Below are 21945 nucleotides of genomic sequence, written 5' to 3' on the forward strand. Positions count from 1 at the left end.
TTTTTTAGGCAAAGACTCGTAACGATGAAAGAAACATTGATCAATGGGGATCGTGGACACGTTTGTACACATCAGACAGAGATTATGATATGCGGACTACATAGGGTCAATACAGGACACTATATAAACATTTTCCGGAGATATGGATAAGGATATGGAGTTTATTTTTTGAACGATATGTGAGAGTTGTTGAACGTTCTGCGAATAAGGTGCAGTCAAACATGGCGACATCATCACTTTGTTGATAAAAAGCCATCTTAGCATAACAATATTGTTATAACAGCGAAAACACTCAAATGCATAATAGGACACAAGCAAGAATGTTCAAAACGTAGAACCTGACTATACACTTAACTAAAAAATGAATGTACAATGTACATAGCAAACAACCTAAGGTTAGTATAGAATTTAGTTTATTCGTATATACATTATATTCAATACGTAATAAACATACTAGATGAAATCGAGTGGTATGCGGAAACAAGTGTTGCACCTTTTAATGCCCCATGTTTATCAGTCACTTGACGACTTCTTTCACGAAAATGTGATAACAGGAACAGGCCTTTGGATATCTAATCAATTTCGATGTAAATAGCATAGATTGGGGAGGCAGGGTGGTTGCTATCCAGAAAGAAAATTGAAATAATCATGACTATCATACATTATCTATCGTTCGTGAAATAGAGAACATTTTCTCATCTGAGACAGTGAAGGTTACGTCATAATTGAGGCTTATTAATTTTTCCTTGCATGGAGATTTGTGTGGAAATTCATCTCAATGTCAATTCAATCTTAAGTGTTCGAGTGTTCGTAATAGATAAACTTGTACATATCCGGATAACATACGGCATCAGGTTCAATAATTAGTTTATCTAGTGCTAGCATTTGATTTCAATATACAGGATACAATACAGAATCGCAAAACGGAATGCAAAGCAGGAGGCAGGCAAACGGAAAATTACATGAACAGGTCGTGTTTGGAACAAAGTTTAAAAGGAAAAAATCGTGAAACCAAATAAAGATGAATACTTAGGGCGGAAAGTATGTTTCCATTCTGTCAGATGATCCGTTCTTGATTTGAAGTTTGAATTTCGCTTAAAAAGTGGTTCCCGAGCACCAGTAAAATGTGAGTCTTATTTACTTTGGAGTCGTTCTCACATATTGACTTGTACAAAATATATATGGCTGTACAATTGGGAGGAAGATGAAGAAATCAACTTTTAAATGCAATCTCATACAAATCAAAACCGTAATAGCATGCCCATTAGATTACTACAGCCGGTCTCTGTGAGCTTATAAATGTAACTCAAAATACAAGGTCTGTGGCAGTGTTTTGCATATTCATTTATTAACTTAAAGTCGTAACATTTGATTACCATTTCTTCAAGACCTATTGTGTGTCAGATGTGACAGCTGTGACAGTAACAACAAATATATCGATATGGACAATGTCGATTTTAGTTTGATTCCTGCCTTCAGCTTTGCTAATCGTAGTTTTTTCATGTTATAATCTTGTACATGCACTCCTCTGGAAACACCCGAAATCTGAGATAAAGTATTAATTGTCTCAATTCAGTACAAACATAATCATTCTATTCATTTCTAGTCTAATCATTGATTATTTCATTAGCGTTTACGTTTCTCTGCTAAATACACCCATGAAAGATTTTGGTATCTATGTATACATATCACAATATACAACACAATGTGCACAGCTGCTCTTTGGGTCTTTCAGAACAGCTTTAAGAGAAAATCGTGACCAGCCAAACAGCACTGGGGTTTTTTTAAAGTAATATCCGCATAATTGTGAGCATGCTGTCTATTTGATTTTCACGACTGCTGCAAAGTGCGAAGAAATACATTTACGCATAACATATCAATAGTGTGTATAGTATCATGAAACATTCCTTTATCATATATGTTCATGCAAATTTCTGCCGTTATCTTCTTATAATAAGGTCAATCTTGATTTGTTTTTATTTCACTTATTTGTCTACCTATAAATATCATATCATAATTAAGATCTTCAATCTTCAACTTCAATCGGCCCTTTCTGCCCTTATATAGAGCCTTTACATGGTACATACCATGTACGTTTTAATTATAAATCTCATGGTCACAGCCCCTTGATTTCATAGTTAGCCAAATGTTTTGTTTGATTTCTACCTCACCACTGTTTTGATTTCTCAAACTTCAAATGTTTGGAAAAAATGCCTAGACTTTGGAAACAAAGGAATTATTTTCAGTTTATGGGAGGAGATCAGGAACGATGTCGTTGTGGTATATATGCATCAAACCTTACCTTACCTTACTTTACGAATGTTGGCAATCTGTTAATTTGGATGTGTTACACATGTATATAATGTTGTGTGCTTTGGGTTTGAAGTAATGTATTCCTGATATGCAAGACAATAAATTGAAAAGTATTAAGGTACAAAAATATTTCCATCAATTGCATGAAAAAACATGTGAAACATGACTCTTGTTATGGTTAACAAAACCATGTTGGCCTTCTGTTAAGAATAGTTTTCATTTTCCATGCAAGAAGTCGTCTACTGACAAATTAGAACCAAATGGTTTTATAAATATGCAGGTAAATGAAAATTATGGGAAAGTTTTACGGTCTTTATACTGATTTCATTTAAAAATATTTTGTTTCTTTGCGCGACATGAAACTGGATGTTTTTGATTCTCGTGTGTTTGTCTGATGGTTCCGTTGTTGTAAACCTTGTTCTCATTTGATGCTCGTGTGTTTGTCTGTTGGTTCCGTTGTTGTAAACCTTGTTCTCATTTGATACTCGTGTGTTTGTCTTTTGGTTCGTTGTTGTAAACCTTGTTCTCATTTGATGCTCGTGTGTTTGTCTGTTGATTCCGTTGTTGTAAACCTTGTTCTCATTTGATACTCGTGTGTTTGTCTGTTGGTTCCGTTGTTGTAAACCTTGTTCTCATTTGATACTCGTGTGTTTGTCTTTTGGTTCGTTGTTGTAAACCTTGTTCTCATTTGATGCTCGTGTGTTTGTCTGTTGATTCCGTTGTTGTAAACCTTGTTCTCATTTGATGCTCGTGTGTCTGTCTGTTGGTTCCGTTGATGTATCCCTTGTTCTCATCTGTGAACTTACTTGAATTTGCAAGACTTGCATGGCCCGCCATGTTGTCGATGACGCAGTAAACCCTTACGGAACACTTAGACTTATTCTTCTTGTACTTTTTCCATAGTCTCCATATAAATGTTTCTTTTGTTGATATTTTGCCCTAGCTTTCTGTTCTAAGGATTGAAATTATGATTATGACGGTATGTTGGTATTTTTGCATTTTTTCCCGCTTACAACTGATCCTTAATCCACGTTTCCAAATACGTAAACTGCTTGCTGACTGACCCACCTGATTTCTCTTCTGTCATTTAAGAGGGATCAATTGCATTTTTAAATTTTAATTTTTCTCTCTTTTTTGGCGGAAAAAGTCAGTGTATTTCTTATAACATAACAGGAATATTGGGTGAAAAAGTTCAAAAAATCTTTTAATTTTTAATATTTTCTAATAAGGATATCGAGCGGAGAAAGAAACTTTAATCCAGTACTCCTGCCTTGTAATAAGATTGTCAAAAGCCTTTATTATAGGCTAAAAAAATTAAGTTCTGTCAGGTCAATGGATAGATATTGATATCTCAGGTTTACCACACGTATAAGAAAGTCATTTCTTTTTCATCAAAGCCTGTTACATTTTAAACGTATTAACATTTTAAAATTATTGTGTGCAAAAGTATCCTAAATGACCACACAGAACTAATTTTGTCAATTTTAATTCATCTATACGTCATTGAAGATAGAGTTAAGCTGTTCCCTTACAAGCTCACTTACACATGTATACCCCTTTATTTGTATTTCTTTTCCACATCATCTAATTGACAATTTATGAGATAGTGTTTTTTGGAGTAAATACGAACAATAGATTTACCTTTTCTCTGCACTTTTTCGACATTTACTTTGTGAACCTTGAATTACCGATTTGTTTCTTTATACTTACCATGAAGAGTCATGCTTAATACTACTGTGTGACAATACACCAATATCTTGGATCTTTCTAAAAATTGTCTAATCTTCACAAATTTTTCACTCTAATCTTTATTCAAGATCATGAATTGGTCGCTCTCAATACCAATGGTCATTTTGTTCTTCCAATTCAATTACGAACAACAAAGTGAGCAGCTAGCAGAATCAGTTGAATGACAAACCCGTTGTCTTCCCTATCTATACTACTCATGTCATTAGTGAGATGGCGCTTTAAAATGCCAAAAGTGGGTAAGTGTCCAGAGACATATTTTATCTAGTAGCGTCTTATAAATAATATACGGGATAATGTCTAGTCTGTTATGTTATCTACAAGAATATTATAAATAAACTCACCTGGGGAATTTCACTTCTCTCCATTAGTCTTGTGGGTGTATCAACATTCCAGAGTCGGTAAGGGGTGAAATCAGCAGAATAAAGTGTACAGTTCCCGACCGGGTATGCTTTGCCAAAGGCAACACAACGGCACAACTTTAAGGAAACGCATACATCTATGCACTGATAAAGCGTTGGCAGTTTTATCATTACAAGTTCATGTCCAAAAAGTGTATCTTTAGAAGGCATTGTTAGCACTATTATGCATTCGGCCATTTGGCCTAGAATGCTAAAGTGAAGGAAATGTAAGGTATTCATTGGAAACAGTGCAATTGTCTTTCGGTTTGGATGGTAGAAGTTTCAATGACAGATTGTATCATGACGAATCCTATCTAGCTATTTTGGGGGAAATCCAAATATACAATCTCGTTCATACACTTTCATATATAATGTAAAAAATAGCAATATCTGCTCCCTTGATCCAACTGTAAAAACAATACTGTCCATAAAATCCGAAATATGTTTTAAAGAGAAAATTCGTTACATTTTGAATTTTCATAACAAGTATGTAGAATCGGATCTACGTGCAGACTCTAAAGTTACTTTTTTCCAAATGATAAAATGTTCAATACAACACTTTCAATTCGTATTGAATACCTCCTGAACTAAAGAGACAGAGCTCAGTGATATCAGCTCATTTCATCAAGACCACTGTACATACCTACCTCTACATTGTGCTTTATAAGATGATGTATGCTGTCACATGTTGAATATTAATCACACGTTTACTCGTGTTTGCTTGCGACAACAAGGGTGTGCCAATCAATGAATGGAACGTTACGCCTTGGTGATGACCAAATTAACGAGGCTCTGTTCTGGATTCTACTATCAGCTGCTACATATTACTTGTACCAAAAGCTAGTGGAATTGTTTATACTGTATAACAAGCCTGTCAAAGATAGTGAGACCGAATCACTTTCACGTAGACACAAATCAAGAACGATAACTCTTACGTTCGTATAACAGCAACAATGCCGAAACTGATACACCTACTCCCTTCCAAGTTAAACTTAATGGTATCAAACAGTTAACTGACCAGAATGACAAAACCAAATACTTTACAATGCTTAGATATACAATGATCTTAAATGTATAAATTGCCTAAAATTTAGCACTAATACAATGCAAACTGAAATATTAGTGAAGATTTTAATATTGCTGTCACGCAACTTGGCTTCAATTTTCAACAAATAGGGAATTTATCGTAGAGTAAGTATTTTTTTTTCTTTCAGACTCCGCTAAAATGATAGATAAGAACGTTTAACATTCAACTTATAAACATTTTATGTTATAAATTCGACATCCGTACTCTCCACAACTACCTAGAAAGATCGATGACAGTTTGGAGAGTTTCTTAATAAGTATAACTAATCAGTGTATTTGAACGGAAGCTTGATATCTCTATCACCGACAGGGACGTACTTGAAATTAGTAACATTGCTAGAAACCGCATTCTTAACATGTTCAGAGACAGAAGTGAGAGTGTTTTTTTTTTCGGTACGTCATGGTCGTCGCCCCCAGATGTTTTGTTTGTTTTTTTTTTCGCGTCCTTTTAACAGCCTTAGTCCTGTAATGGTATGGCAGATTTAGGTGGTTGTAGAAAGTCAGAGCTACCTGGGAGAAACCACATTTTCATCGCCATGCGACTGTCTGATTGTGGAGTGTCGCACAACAGCGAAGGAAAATGGTGATTTCAAATTTTTGATAACGTCTCCAATCTGATTCACAATGTATGACCTCGGTGTGGTAGCCTTGTTCCAGTGTGTTATTTTGGTACTCGTCCTCATCCTATGGTGTCCTTTGCTTGAAGAGATTGGAACAGTTTCGCGGCCTGATATTTGACTAGATTCTGCTTGTCCTCGTGGTCTATATGAATAGTTCCGTGTTAAAAACCAACATGGTGTAGGTTTGATTTACTTACGGGAAGCAATGTTACGGTGCACCTCCTTAACAGTGAATAGGCCATTGAAAGTTCAATTTAATTTGATGGTATTAACCGATGGGAGACTCAAAAACTTGAACTGATATAGTGCTGATCTTACAAACACATAAATCAATTGTTGCAAGCCAAAACAGAGGAATAACGGTGCTTCTATGTTGGGCTATGAATAGCATACAAGTAATGTTAATTCTTTAATGCATAGTTGCCCTCAAACGCACACAGAAAGAAACTTCTGGTGTTTATCGGTAACTGTTTGAGGAGCCGAAACAAAATATCTTCACATTTCAATTTTCAAACCAGAAAAGAGAACGAGCAGGAGATGTGATGTGTGACAGTACTAAATATTCTAGTCAGGGAAATGTGATGGTAAGAGAAAACCTTATTAATTTCATTTTTTCCCTTCGTGACGTGGTTGGAATTGTCACACTGCAAGACCTACCGCACGGTTAATTGAAAAACAAATGTATCACCAAAAACCGCGGTTTTTCTCTATTAATTCTATTTACAGTGTGTATTAAGGATATTACATACCGTATGTTTATTAAACGACTTCAAGATCTGGAGTCGAGTGACATATCAAATTATCTAACGGGTATGATACACTTCATTTTACCTCGACACAACATACAACGTATCAATTAACCCATTTTCCCGAAAAATAAGGAAAAAAGATCCCAAATGTATCCCCTACAAAACAAAAACCAAAAAGCAAAAAAGTGGACAGCACGTTTTTCTGTGTTGATGCAATCATATGACGTCATCTAGACGTAACTTTTTTATGACGTCACAATAGTGTTATTATGCACGTGCCTTTTGTATAACATTGTACTACAAGCAGTAATGTGTTAATTAATCGTTTCATGTTCAAACTAACGGAGAAGTATGACGTGTCTTGCCAATGTGATTCCTGTTGCTGGTGTAATGACTCAGTGACACTTGAATTTATATGTGAACGATTTTAAACAATATATCGAAGGCAGTCTGTAGCAGATTTAGTTTTAGATTTAGTACTAGGAACGGATATTATTTATTTGTTATAGAAGAAATAAAAGTACAGATCTTTTGATGATTCCAGGATTAATTTACATTAACTAGTATCTATGATGGCTGATTCGGGACATCGTAATATCGCTTCGTTTAATGGGAAGCGAGATTGCGATATTACGATACCACGATGCGATACTACGATAGCGCGATGCGATACCACAATATCGCATCGTGCTATCGTAGTATCGCATCGTACTATCGTGATATCGCATCATGGTATCGTAATATCGCAATCTCGCTTCCCATTAAACGAAGCGATATTACGATGTCCCGAATCAGCCACCATAAGTATCGTTGTACAGAGGTATATAAAACCTCGAGTAGATTGTCATAGGTTTGATTATCGAGTCGAATTCAAAAATTGTGAACGAATATTAATTCGATGACAATAACCTTTCTAACGTACTGTGACAGTGAGTACATTCAGAAGTTATCAATAGTGATGAGAGAATTTTTTCTGATTGAATCATCATATTTTGTTGACATTCCACTGAAAAATATGGAAGACCCTTAGTTAAGTCGGGTGAGCTTTAGAACGACTCGTATTATATAAGATGTAATTTTTCCGTCAGTCGCTTTGGAAAAGACTTTCACATTGTGCTGTACATCACTGACTAAGTGCAGTTTTATACAAGTGTATATTTTTCCAAGGCTGTCAGTATCTACTTTTGAAATTGATATCAAATTTAGGAAGAATAGAGAGCTGTTTTTATCAATCCAAGTCATGCCGTTATCGTGACCGCAGTTCTATGATAAAGTATCAATAATAAAGTGCAAAGACAAGATAAGTGACCACATCCGATCACGTGGTGAGAACAGATTTTTAACAATCTGTGGGTCATCAAGAGCAGGCATTCTATATCCTGTCCTAACCTCTATTTTGTTAAACAAATAGTTCAGCCTACGTTCTACCATTACTTTATATTTGAGGTCCCATCCTCGTCATTACTTTATATTTGAGGTCCCATCCTCGTCATTACTTTATATTTGAGGTCCCGTCCTCGCCATTACTTTATATTTTGAGGTCCCGTCCTCCAAGATTTCGCCGTCTTGGCATGTGTCATATGTAATTTAGAAATGAGAACACACAGCTGTATGTGAAAACAAGCAGAAATCTGCTGACACAACTTGCCTCTGTGTTACAAGTCCGAGGAACGCTAACAGCATATTACTTCCAGACTGGAAATTACATAAAACATTGCGAATATGTGAAGACTTTATTTCCCCAAGAAAATGTATGTTGGATTTGGTGAAAAGTTTGAGTGTAACGAGATATGAACCACTTTGTTGTGGGCTTGGCTACATCTTACCTCAGAAATGTCGGGAAGGATTTGTGTCAGATAACATATTTAACGCTCAGCAGTTTTGTCCATCCAACTATACCAGAAGCTGGTAAAACTTTGTATTTTCTTGTTTTCCCTCCGGTTCCCTATGCAGCAAGTCTGTCGTTCCTATGCTCCAATGATCTTGGTGACAATAAAACAGGTCACAAAGCAAGTACCACATCTCCTTCTTGCAAAATGTGGCAAGGAACATGGAGATGACCAGCGCTGGATAGTCAACAACCTGTTAGGGATCTGTTTTGAAATGGTTAGAGCTATTAGAGGGGCACTAAGGAAAAACAGATATTCGTTTAGCGTTCAAAGTCCTTACCAATATACAGACATAGTAAAGGAGAGGATACAATGTTTACGGTGATGATTGGCTGTATGCTTTCAATGTAATAACTTAAGAACAATCAGTGACAACGGGGGAAAACAAACAGAGGCTTCACTGCTTTTAATAAAGTAAAATTGTTTAAAAAAAAAAAAAAATATCTAGACTCTTATAATGCTCCCGATGTTCTCAACAACATGATCCCATTGTAATTGACTGTAGTATTATTGGATAATGCTTATAGAAGATATCACTGTCACCTTTGGAAAATTCATGAATTTATCCTTGTATGCTGCAAAAAACACTGCACACGTGTTACGAATATTTAAGTACATATACCTGCCTAATAACGGATACTTGATTAAAGAAATCATGGGTGTTTGCTTCAAAATGAAATGTCCATAGGATGCCTCGAAATAAAACCAAAAATACCGGCAAAATCATAGTCCTAACACAACTTAAAACTAGGACGTACTATGAACAAAAGAAAGGTCCATGTGTTCCGGAAGAGTAAGTGTCTTGTGCTAAAGAAGGAAACAAATGAAACGAACGCGTTTAATTCATATGAATAGCAGTTCATGTTATATATATATTGAAAAGTCTTTTCGACAGGAACAAAAAAAAAGTTGAAAAAAATGTTCGATGTGTTTCAACTTTTGATCAAAGATATTTGAACATGTAATCCGTAATGAAAAATAAATGTGAAAAAAGCAGTTAGATGAATATACAATTTTTGCATAGAAGAAGGCATTTGAAACAAACGTTGCCATTTTCTTAATAAGATAGTTCTAATTTTATTTCCCAAGTGGCCAAATGGAAGACCCCTTGGTGTGGTACATGTTTTATGATAATTAAACGTAGTCATTTTTTAAAAAGAATGAATCAAAGTTCTCTGTTCATTCAGATATGGATTGCAGATCAAAGAATGTTATTTATGCTATAATTTGTTCTAAATGCGATGAATTTTATTTCGGTTAAACAAGTAACGAACTCCAAATACGTACTACCGTACATAGAAAACAGATTCATTACGAACCTTACATGTAAATAAATATATTCATAATTGTGTCGGCAAGAAATTGAATGAATTACCTTTGTATTAGATATATTGATCACATATCATTTTGCTAGAAAAGAAAGAATATCAATTCATAGGACAATGAAACTAAATTTAAAGACGTCACAATTTTTTAAAATTTGTATGTTCCTTGTACAATTCGTATCCATGTTGTCATTAGTGAGGGTTGCTTAGTGCCGAGTTATTAGTATGGTGATGAAATATCACTCGCTGTCTACAGTACGGGTTATTATGTGTTGGGTTATTGGTATGGTGATGAAATATCACTCGCTGTCTACAGCACGGGTTATTATGTGTAGGGTTATTAGTATGGTGATGAAATATCACTCGCTGTCTACAGCACGGGTTATTATGTGTAGGGTTATTAGTATGGTGATGAAATATCACTCGCTGTCTACAGTGCGGGTTATTATGTGTTGGGTTATTGGTATGGTGATGAAATATCACTCGCTGTCTACAGTACGGGTTATTATGTGTAGGGTTATTAGTATGGTGATGAAATATCACTCGCTGTCTACAGTGCGGGTTATTATGTGTTGGGTTATTGGTATGGTGATGAGATATCACTCTCTGTCTACAGCACGGGTTATTATGTGTAGGGTTATTGGTATGGTGATGAAATATCACTCTCTGTCTACAGCACGGGTTATTATGTGTAGGGTTATTAGTATGGTGATGAAATATCACTCGCTGTCTTAAGTACGGGTTATTATATGTAGGGTTATTGGTATGGTGATGAAATATCACTCGTTGTCTACAGCGCGGGTTATTATGTGTAGGGTTATTGGTATGGTGATGAAATATCACTCGTTGTCTACAGCACGGGTTATTATGTGTATTGTTATTGGTATGGTGATGAAATATCACTCGTTGTCTACAGCGCGGGTTATTATGTGTAGGGTTATTGGTATGGTGATGAAATATCACTCGCTGTCTACAGTACGGGTTATTATGTGTAGGGTTATTGATATGGTGATAGAATGTCGCTCGTTTTCTACAGTACGGGTTATTTAGTGTAGGGTTATTGGTATAGTATCGTTTTCTACAGCTCAAAAAAGTGTTTCTAGTGCAGAGGTTCGCTGACCTCGGACATATTTTGTTGACGTCCATTTTATGTAACAGACTGATAAGATCTTATCAATGACTTTATAAGGCTGTGCTCTACTGTACAAGACACCTCTTGGTGAAGTCATGGCTCGGCTCCTAGCTCTAGTCCTGTTGCCGCTTGTGGCCGTCACAGGTACTGTATTACACCAGATTGTATCAATATTTTTATTTTATTTTCTTAAAAGACATTTCAAGCGAGGAAAATTCTGGGAGGAGGTATTTAAATATTTCTTTTTGATGAATACATTTTTCTCGGGTTTGCCATAACCTTGTTTTATGGAAATAACGAAACAGAATCTGTTTATTCTATCAATTCAATTTATCTGTTTTATTATCTTCTATCGTGAAAATATTTGCAATAAGTGATCGATATACTAATATACATGACAGTTATGTCCATGAGATTTCCTAGTGATTTTCATCCAGATATCTTGGAGGCGTTTTAATTCATCAAATGGTAGAAACCAAAGTATTGATCGATATCAGACATTTAAATCAATTTTATTTTAAGTCCTGGATGAAGGATACCCATAAAGTAACCGAAAATAAAACTCCGCGAAATAAAATGAGTTTACAGTATAACACAGTACATATTCATAAACAAAAAGCAATCGTTTGCTTTTGGAAACAATGAAAAGTTTATGATAACAGGGAAAAATGTCCGAAGTGTTTTGTAAGAATTGTCCCATTAAAAAGATATATAGTGGGTACCAATATTTTGGTAAGTTCCAAAGGAAAAGCATGCATCCAACACTTAAATAATTGTGTCATAATCACTGGGTGTTTAATTAAGTACCTTGTCAATGCTGCTTTACGATTTGGTAAAGTTTTGTTGATCTTGTTCCCATTTGAAGAACATGACATTAATTACTTGGATTAATCTTTTTTTCTTGCGTTCTTGTCGTAGTTGGCCATTCCGAGGCTGAATTAAGATTCATTGAAATGTCGGTAGATGAATGAACATATCTCAGCCTTCCGCTCACACTCACAGACACACCCAAAGACACTCGCACGCAACGCAAGCGCTCAACACGCGCACATGACGTCATTCAATTACCATGTACGATATGACATGACATTGGAATTTATCGTAAAATTCACTCAAGTGTTATTATCTATGTTATCTATTGGTGTGGCCGGGTGATATGCACTTAATATTTGTGGCTCTTAATTATGTTTTGGAAAATAATTTGATTTTAAAATCACGGACTGTGCATTCGGGAACGTTCTCTCATTTACCACAAATATTGAAGATTCTTGATAGTAATCAGCAGTATTGTCAATTCATGGCTCGATATTAAGGCTAAAAATATTTATATAAACAGACTGATTGTTTTGCAGAGATTTTAATGTGTGGCAAATGCAGGATCAAGATTTTTCCCAAAGTTTGAAAAGTTGAAATATTTCATAGCCATTGCTTCAACATTTGTAATATCAAAATTCGGATAATAAACCGTGAATAGATTTTTTTATACATCAATATTCTTAAATAAAAATGGCATTGTTTTTTTTTTCTCACATCTCCTGTCGATCTGTTTCTTCTCTCCCGGGTCTCCTCCTCCACTACAATAATCATATCATTGGTTGATTCCATTTCATTTTATAACCTTTCGATCTGAATGAGATAACATTAGGTCGGCAATGCGCGTGTCTAACGATAGCCGTATGTCATATTCACATGACCCCAGCATAAATATCTTTGCTGAACTAGAAAAGATAAAATTTTACACAATGTCCCTGATAATGTTCTTTAATATAACGTGAAATTTATAAAATCACATTTTCGGTTGTTTGTTATTTTTGAAAAACGGACAAAATCATAACAAAAACGTTACGAGTTGCTTCCCTTAGCGGTGCCATCTAGTCCAATTCATACAGCATGTATATGTACGGTAAATGGTGAACTCATATACGACTTAAAGAAAATGTTATTTCTTCTTTTCATTTCTAAATTCTTCCAGCCTTCCGTGACGACTTTAACTATTGGAATGCCGGTAACTATAAAGTTGACGTCACGGCCTGGGGTGGCGGGGTAAGTTATCCCTCAGTGACAGTATTATAAAGTTGACGTCACGGCCTGAGGTGGCGGGGTAAGTTATCCCTCAGTGACAGTACTATAAAGTTGACGTCACGGCCTGGGGTGGCGGGGTAAGTTATCCCCCACTGACAGAACTATAAAGTTGACGTCACTGCCTGGGGTGGCGGGGTAAGTTATCCCTCAGTGACAGTACTATGAAGTTGACGTCACGGCTTGGAGTGGCAGGGTAAGTTATCCCCCAGTGACAGTACTATAAAGGTGACGTTATGACCTGGAGTATCGGGGTAAGTTATGCTCGAGTGATAGTACTATAAAGTTGACGTCAACGCCATTGGTGGCTGGTAAGTTGCCAACTTAAGTTAAGCGATTACCATTTTACGCGACAAATTTATCTAGATTGTCAGAAACACACATAGAATAAGAAAAACAAAACGCCATGAGGTAGATAGGAACACAATAATTACAGTAAGAAGGAGGAGTTCCTTCTGATAATACAACGCTCGGTCTTAATGCATATATTCAATCTCTATTACAATAATGTTTGCTTTCCCTTTAAGAACGATGCGTTCCATTTGCACACTATTCAATCTCTGTCACAATAATGTTTGCTCTCCCTTTAAGAACGATGCGTTCCATTTGCACACTATTCAATCTCTGTCACAATAATGTTTGCTCTCCCTTTAAGAACGATGCGTTCCATTTGCACACTATTCAATCTCTGTCACAATAATGTTTGCTCTCCCTTTAAGAACGATGCGTTCCATTTGCACACTATTCAATCTCTGTTACAATAATGTTTGCTTTCCCTTTAAGAACGATGCGTTCCATTTGCACACTATTCAATCTCTGTCACAATAATGTTTGCTCTCCCTTTAAGAACGATGCGTTCCATTTGCACACTATTCAATCTCTGTCACAATAATGTTTGCTCTCCCTTTAAGAACGATGCGTTCCATTTGCACACTATTCAATCTCTGTCACAATAATGTTTGCTTTCCCTTTAAGAACAACGAGTTCCAGGTGTACACGCCAGAGCAAAGTAACTTGTACGTAAGGGATGGGAAGCTTTACATCCGACCGGTGAGTCTTCGCTTTGTTATATAATATTTTAATATTTTATTACATCACAATTTCTATTACGTCACATTCTGTTACGTCACACGTTGGCTGCTTCTAACGCATTTAAGATGGCAAAATATGGAAGATTGGTGTCCAAAATGATTTTGCTATTAATCATAACATTATATAATGGTACATAACATCATTTGGGCGGGGAGGGAGGGTGTGGAGGTCGTGGTGGTGGTGGTGGGGGGTTGGGGGTGGGGGGGATGGGGTTGTTGGGGGGTTGGTTGTACCGTATTATCGAATATTACATGGTGTTAATGAATAATAGACAGGTGCAATTGATTATAGCTTTGGTGAGACCTATTTCTAAGATGAATTATTTTGGTTTTTAAACAGACGTTCACGACATCGAGCCCACACTTTAGTAATAATGACCTCTATCACGGAGACATGAATCTATATAGTAAGTTTTTTCTCCATTGTGAGGCTTTTGATAAGGGACCATATCATTTTTAACACTTACTGTGATTAAAACATACACACAAATACAAAAGTAAACAAAAATAGGCGTAATCTTATTTGAGTTCATTATTTATTTCTTAAACAAATCAATCCGATATCTACAACACAAGCAATACTATTTTAGTGCAATAGTTTCAGAGTGGAAAGAGCTAAAACGAGTTTGCCGCTAAAACACATGCGTTTACAATGTATTTTTCAAACGATCTGATATCCAGTGTGACGTCATTCATCATGTAACTAAAGTAAAATTCATGTTTATAGCGAGGAATATCGAAACCGTCTCCTCAACTAACAAATTAGTTGCAACACAAGGATAATTGAAAAACGTGTTATAGAAAATGTCACAAAGTATAAGTGTTTTGTGAGATTAATGATGGAGAGAAAAAAACAAGATATTGTTTTAATGTGACTATATTCGAATTTCTGTTTGTTTATTACATAATTAGGTACAGAAATGAAATAAGACTGAAGGAGTTCAATATCGAAAAAAAATATGAAAAGAAACGAAGAGCAAGGCGAGAAAAATGCAAAAAATAAAATAATCCGAACAAAAATTGAACATTTTACTGTAAAATTGCATTCATTTAATTATCATTATTTTTAGACTTGTGGGGTACGTGTACACAGCATGACAACAATGGCTGTCATAAAACTACGCATAACGGCGAGATTTTGCCCCCGATCATGTCCGGCAAGATTACAACTAACTTTGCCATGAAGTACGGACGTGTAAATGTACGTGCCAAGATCCCCAAGGGAGACTGGCTCTGGCCCGGTAAGTCGAAGTTGATTTCTTTGAAGCCGTAGAGAATGAAAGTCATTATTACGAAATATGCACTAGTTATAATGAGGAAGAAAGTCGTTTTAACGAGGAAGAGCTCGTTATAATGAGAAAAGAACCCGTTATACCGAGGAAGAACTCGTTATAATGAGGAAGAACTCGTTATAATGAGGAAGAACTCGTTATACCGAGGAAGAACTCGCTATAATGAGAAAGAAATCGCTATAATGAGGAAGAACTCGTTATAATGAGAAAAGAACCCGTTATACCGAGGAAGAACTCGCTATAATGAGGAAGAACTCGCTATAATGAGGAAGAACTCGCTATAATGAGAAAAGAACTCGTTATAATGAGAAAAGAACTCGTTATAATGAGGAAGAACTCGTTATAATGAGGAAGAGCTCGTTATAATGAGAAAAGAACTCGTTATAATGAGAAAAGAACTCGTTATAATGAGGAAGAACTCGTTATAATGAGGAAGAACTCGTTATACCGAGGAAGAACTCGCTATAATGAGAAAGAACTCGTTATAATGAGGATGAACTCGTTATAATGAGGAAGAACTCGTTATACCGAGGAAGAACTCGCTATAATGAGAAAGAACTCGTTATAATGAGGATGAACTCGTTATAATGAGGAAGAGCTCGTTATACCGAGGAAGAACTCGCTATAATGAGAAGAACTCGTTATACTGTGGAAGAACGCGTTATAATGAGGAAGAACTCGTTATACCGAGGAAGAACTCACTATAATGAGAAGAACTCGTTATACTGAGGAAGAACGCGTTATAATGAGGAAGAACTCGTTATACCGAGGAAGAACTCGTTATAATGAGGATGAACTCGTTATAATGAGGAAGAGCTCGTTATACCGAGGAAGAACTCGTTATACCGAGGAAGAACTCGTCATAATGAGGAAGAACTCGTTATAATGAGGAAGAACTCGTCATAATGAGAAGAACTCGTTATACTGTGGAAGAACGCGTTATAATGAGAAGAACTCGTTATACTGAGGAAGAACGCGTTATAATGAGGAAGAACTCGTTATACCGAGGAAGAACTCGCTATAATGAGAAGAACTCGTTATACTGAGGAAGAACGCGTTATAATGAGGAAGAACTCGTTATACCGAGGAAGAACTCGCTATAATGAGAAGAACTCGTTATACTGAGGAAGAACGCGTTATAATGAGGAAGAACTCGTTATACCGAGGAAGAACCCGTTATAATGAGAAAAGAACTCGTTATAATGAGGAAGAACTCGTTATACCGAGGAAGAACTCGTTATACCGAGGAAGAACTCGTTATAATGAGGAAGAACTCGTTATACCGAGGAAGAACTCGTTATAATGAGGAAGAACTCGTTATAATGAGGAAGAACTCGTTATAATGAGAAGAACTCGTTATACTGAGGAAGAACGCGTTATAATGAGGAAGAACTCGTTATACCGAGGATGAACTCGTTATAATGAGGATGAACTCGTTATAATGAGGAAGAGCTCGTTATACCGAGGAAGAACTCGTTATACCGAGGAAGAACTCGTCATAATGAGGAAGAACTCGTCATAATGAGGAAGAACTCGTTATAATGAGGAAGAACGCGTTATAATGAGGAAGAACGCATTATAATGAGGAAGAACTCGTTATAATGAGGAAGTACTCGCTATAATGAGGAAGAACTCGTTATAATGAGGAAGACTTAATGAAATCAATTTAAAGTATAGTAGGATAAATGATCTTGCAGATTATTTACATTTTTCACGAATGAAAACATGTTATATATATATATATATATATATAGTGTTTTCATAATATATATATATATAGTGTTTTCATAATATATATATATATATATATTTACAGGACCAGCACTAATGTGGGTTTTTTTCGAGACAATATATTTATCGGGATTTATATTAATTTTAAAAGAGCTCGTATAAAATAAGGGACATTAACAACAGCGTCAACAATTTAAACATCACTGACGAGTCTTAGAAGGGCAGTTTGATTTATCTCTTCTATATCTTATTCTTAATTTCGTTTTGATATTTGCTTTTCACCTATGTGTCTTTGATACCTTGCTTATTTGTGTTTTCTCTGTGAGACCTAACAATAATTAAAGCAATTTTCTTGTAGCCATCTGGATGTTGCCAAGAGATTGGCATTATGGTGGCTGGCCTCGTTCTGGAGAAATCGACCTTATGGAGTCTAGAGGTAACGTTGAACATACTATTGAATCAAATAATACTTAACAGTTTACAGGGATTCGGCAGAAACTTTCACTCCTCAACAAGACATTTGTCGCTACAAGTGTGGAACATGTTGAAGTTTGTTTTCTATAGATAAGAATATGTGTTTTCTGGTATTGACATTATCAATTATCTATTTTGCATAATGATGACGTCATAACTTGTTTATATTTACAGGTAACGCAAGGGCTATTTTGGGTGGTGTAAACCAGGGCGTCAACAATGTTGGTTCAACTCTTCACTGGGGTCCCGCCTACAATCATAATGCGTTTTACAAAACCCACGCCGATAAGTAAGGTTCAATTATCGATACAAAACAAAAAACTATACGTCATCAAACATGTAAGGTGTCTACAGTCAATTAGATACAAAACGAGTGTCCTTAAGTATGTTTCGTCATACATACATGTAAGGTGTCTACAGTCCATTAGATACAAAACGAGTGTCCTTAAGTATGCTTCGTCATACAAACATGTAAGGTGTCTACAGTAAATTAGATACAAAACGAGTGTCCTTAAGTATGCTTCGTAATCAAACATGTAAGGTGTCTACAGTAAATTAGATACAAAACGAGTGTCCTTAAGTATGCTTCGTCATCAAACATGTAAGGTGTCTACAGTCAATTAGATACAAAACGAGTGTCCGTAAGTATGCTTCGTAATCAAACATGTAAGGTGTCTACAGTCCATTAGCTACAAAACGAGTGTCCTTAAGTATGCTACGTCATCAAACATGTAAGGTGTCTACAGTCAATTAGACACAAAACGAGCGTCCTTAAGTATGCTACGTCATACATACATGTAAGGTGTCTACAGTAAATTAGATACAAAACGAGTGTCCTTAAGTATGCTACGTCATACATACATGTAAGGTGTCTATAGTCCATTAGATACAAAACGAGTGTCCTTAAGTATGCTTCGTCATCAAACATGTAAGGTGTCTACAGTCCATTAGATACAAAACGAGTGTCCTTAAGTATGCTTCGTCATCAAACATGTAAGGTGTCTACAGTCAATTAGATACAAAACGAGTGTCCTTAAGTATGCTTCGTCATCAAACATGTAAGGTGTTTACAGTCCATTAGACACAAAACGAGTGTCCTTAAGTATGCTTCGTCATACATACATACGGTGTCTACAGTCCATTAAAAACAAGCACCTATAAATCTATCGGGTTCAACACTTTATTGAGGCTATGTTACTGTGTTGGTCGTACATTTGTATATTCACACATGAAGAGAGTGTGGACCTATGTTATTTGACCTGTTATGACGTCAGAAGTAGAGGCTGACTTTACGTAACTAAGTTATCGAAAGCATCTAATTGTTCATTGACGCCACATTGAAGATTTCACCTCTTCAAGTTTTGTCTTTTTGAAAAAAGACAACAATTGACATGACGTCATCATAAACAATTTATACAAACATATGCCTGACATTTATTGGTGGACATTGACAGGAGGAAGGACGGAGGAGGTGACTGGCATGACTGGCATACGTACTCACTCGACTGGAACGCAGACCACATAATGTAAGTGTTCATATCTTTATCCAGTTCCTCTAGCCAAGAAAAACATAAACAGTTTGCGTGAATGGCTTTGTCATTAAGAGATATTTCGCCTAAAGCTGGACTCTAATTACAGGTACTCTGTGTTAATCTTTTTGAATAAATATATATACATCAGTAAGTCCATAAGATTAGTATTTATATGTATTTTAAGCTGAGCTCTCGAAGAGAGTCGCAGTTTAAGTTGTCACCACAGCGTCGGCGTCGATGTCAGCGTGGCGTCGGTGTTGGTTTCTCAATATCAAGGTTTTGGTTCAGATGTTGACAGGCATCAATAAACTCTGTTTTTAAACATTTGGACCTTGGAATTTTAACGTCAAATCTATTATTATTTATTTTGGTGCAAGTTTTGAAAGACATCAGTAAACTGCGCTCTAAGTGTACAAGGGTCATACGAAAATTTGGTTTGAAGGTTTTTAATGGGTGAATTTATTCCTTTGAGGGGAAAAAATCTGTTTTTTTTTTTTTTTAAACATCGTCCTTCAGTGTCAAATTTAATATAATCAACTATAACTCCAGGTTTTTATTGTCAGCCTTTTTAAATATCAGTATACTGGATTATAGATTCCAGTTGGTTAAACCATCCCATAACAGACGCCACTCATGGTTCGTTGGTAATCACAATGTACCTCGTTTGGCATGTGTCTTCGGGTTTCTTTTTCTGCTTTGTGACGCTGAAAATTTTGTGTTTGATATAAATGTAATTTAGTAACTTTCTTCTTACTGTCATATTGACGGCAAAATATTCATTGTGTAAGAATTATTCTTTATCTCTGAAGCACTTATGTTGACAATGCTGAGATCATGAGAATAAACACCCCGAGCCAAAGTTTCTGGGGCTGGGGAGGATTCAGTGGAAACAACATTTGGGCATCTGGTGGCAAGAACGCCCCCTTTGATCAACCGGTAAGTATACCTCATCGTTGTCATATATGCCGATCCCGTGTCGTCATTCTGTGTCGAAGATAAATGTTTTCGGACTCGATAGGGCACTATCAGTTTGATAAGCCGGCAGGTTCAATGAGAAAGACACCAAAATATATCCCGCAGCACCTTCAGAATACGATGATAACATGAATTCATTTCGAAGGGTTTGTAGTTTGTTATTACGGCTAGTAGAAAGACCATATTACTTTGTCGTCTGAGTTCAGTGTTTTCGAACTGGCTTTACTTCGATCAAATTTGTATGGATCCTCCTAGGTAAGTTGACCAAAAAAATTCAAAATATTACCATTGCTTGTCCGTGCTTGTTCTTTAGATTACTACAACTCCCAATGCCAATGTATAACACTACCGATGTCACTGACCGTTTATACTTCAAGCCTTCAAACAATGCGTTAAATATGGGAGATAACTTTAGCATATAAAATTTCGGTTTAGATTCGAATTACGAAAATCGTCTTAAATTTTGTTCCTACATATATCAACTGACCTCAAATGTTTAAATAATGCTAAATAAATGTCTATCTAACACTCTCAGTTATGTTCCTAGTGTTCTCGTTCATGGAAAATGATATTACTTCTATTCAACAAGGTTTACGTGGCGGGTATCGTCCAAATTGATTGTGAATTAGGATTCTGTTGACATGTTGGCCATTTGTTGTAGTTCCAACTGATCCTGAATGTAGCTGTTGGAGGAAATTTCTTCGGTGATGGACAGTATGACGTTGCCAAACCATGGGGTCATTCTAACCACCCAATGAGAGACTTCTGGGACGCCAGAGGCTCCTGGAGTCACACGTGGAACGGAGAGGATGTCGCCATGATCGTGGATTACATTGAAATGCTTCCTCATTAATGGGTGTCATCACATCTTACACGAAATAAATTGTTAATTGGCCATTAAAAATATATAGTGTTTAGTTTTCAAAGCTTAATTCTTTGAGAAGTGTATAAATTGCGTGGTAACATTGTAAAGCAAAATTAAACCAAGGAAAGGACTGAGACTTCGAAAAAAGGTAGAAATCGTGATCAATAACAAGAACACGCCATCGTTTATAATGACAATGGTAACCATGGCAACTGTTTAGAACGTAAGAACTAGAATATCACGTGGAAACCAAGACACAGAACAATAGCAATTAAATTTAAAACTCATACTCTGAACTGAAACTTTATTTCAATCCATTTCAATTTAATGAACATAATTTTGGGTCATTCATTATTTATTTTTAACGAAATAACGTCTGTCATGAAGACGTTTACTGGTACCTATCAATGTATATTGCAGCAATGACCTCCAGTCAATTATATATTTGTAAACCTGCGTAAAACTACAAAATGTCGATAAACCTTATGATTTTTCCACAGTTGTTTATACAGTTGAAAGTGATTGTATCTTATTATTATTGCTGTTGTTATTTATTTTCATAAGATATTAAATGAATTGAAATGAATTTGAAAGGACATGAGTAGGTTTCCGTACAAATTAGATTTTTGTGTGTAATGTTTGTGT

General features: G+C 35.9%; 1 protein-coding gene across 1 annotated transcript; it reads left to right on the plus strand.

The window, feature by feature from the left end:
• Positions 1-11356: 11356 nt before the first annotated feature.
• LOC132565320 (beta-1,3-glucan-binding protein-like) lies at positions 11357-21288 on the plus strand. Its single transcript, XM_060229959.1, has 10 exons — positions 11357-11405; positions 13234-13304; positions 14316-14390; positions 14772-14838; positions 15502-15672; positions 17813-17890; positions 18103-18217; positions 19383-19454; positions 20270-20396; positions 21097-21288. Exons 1-10 carry the CDS (start codon positions 11357-11359, stop codon positions 21286-21288), a joined length of 1017 nt encoding a protein of 338 aa, XP_060085942.1.
• Positions 21289-21945: the final 657 nt, after the last annotated feature.

Source organism: Ylistrum balloti, unplaced genomic scaffold, assembly GCF_031769215.1.
Source record: "Ylistrum balloti isolate Yb309-2 unplaced genomic scaffold, AGI_CSIRO_Ybal_v1 Utg369712, whole genome shotgun sequence".
Taxonomy (NCBI): domain Eukaryota; kingdom Metazoa; phylum Mollusca; class Bivalvia; order Pectinida; family Pectinidae; genus Ylistrum; species Ylistrum balloti.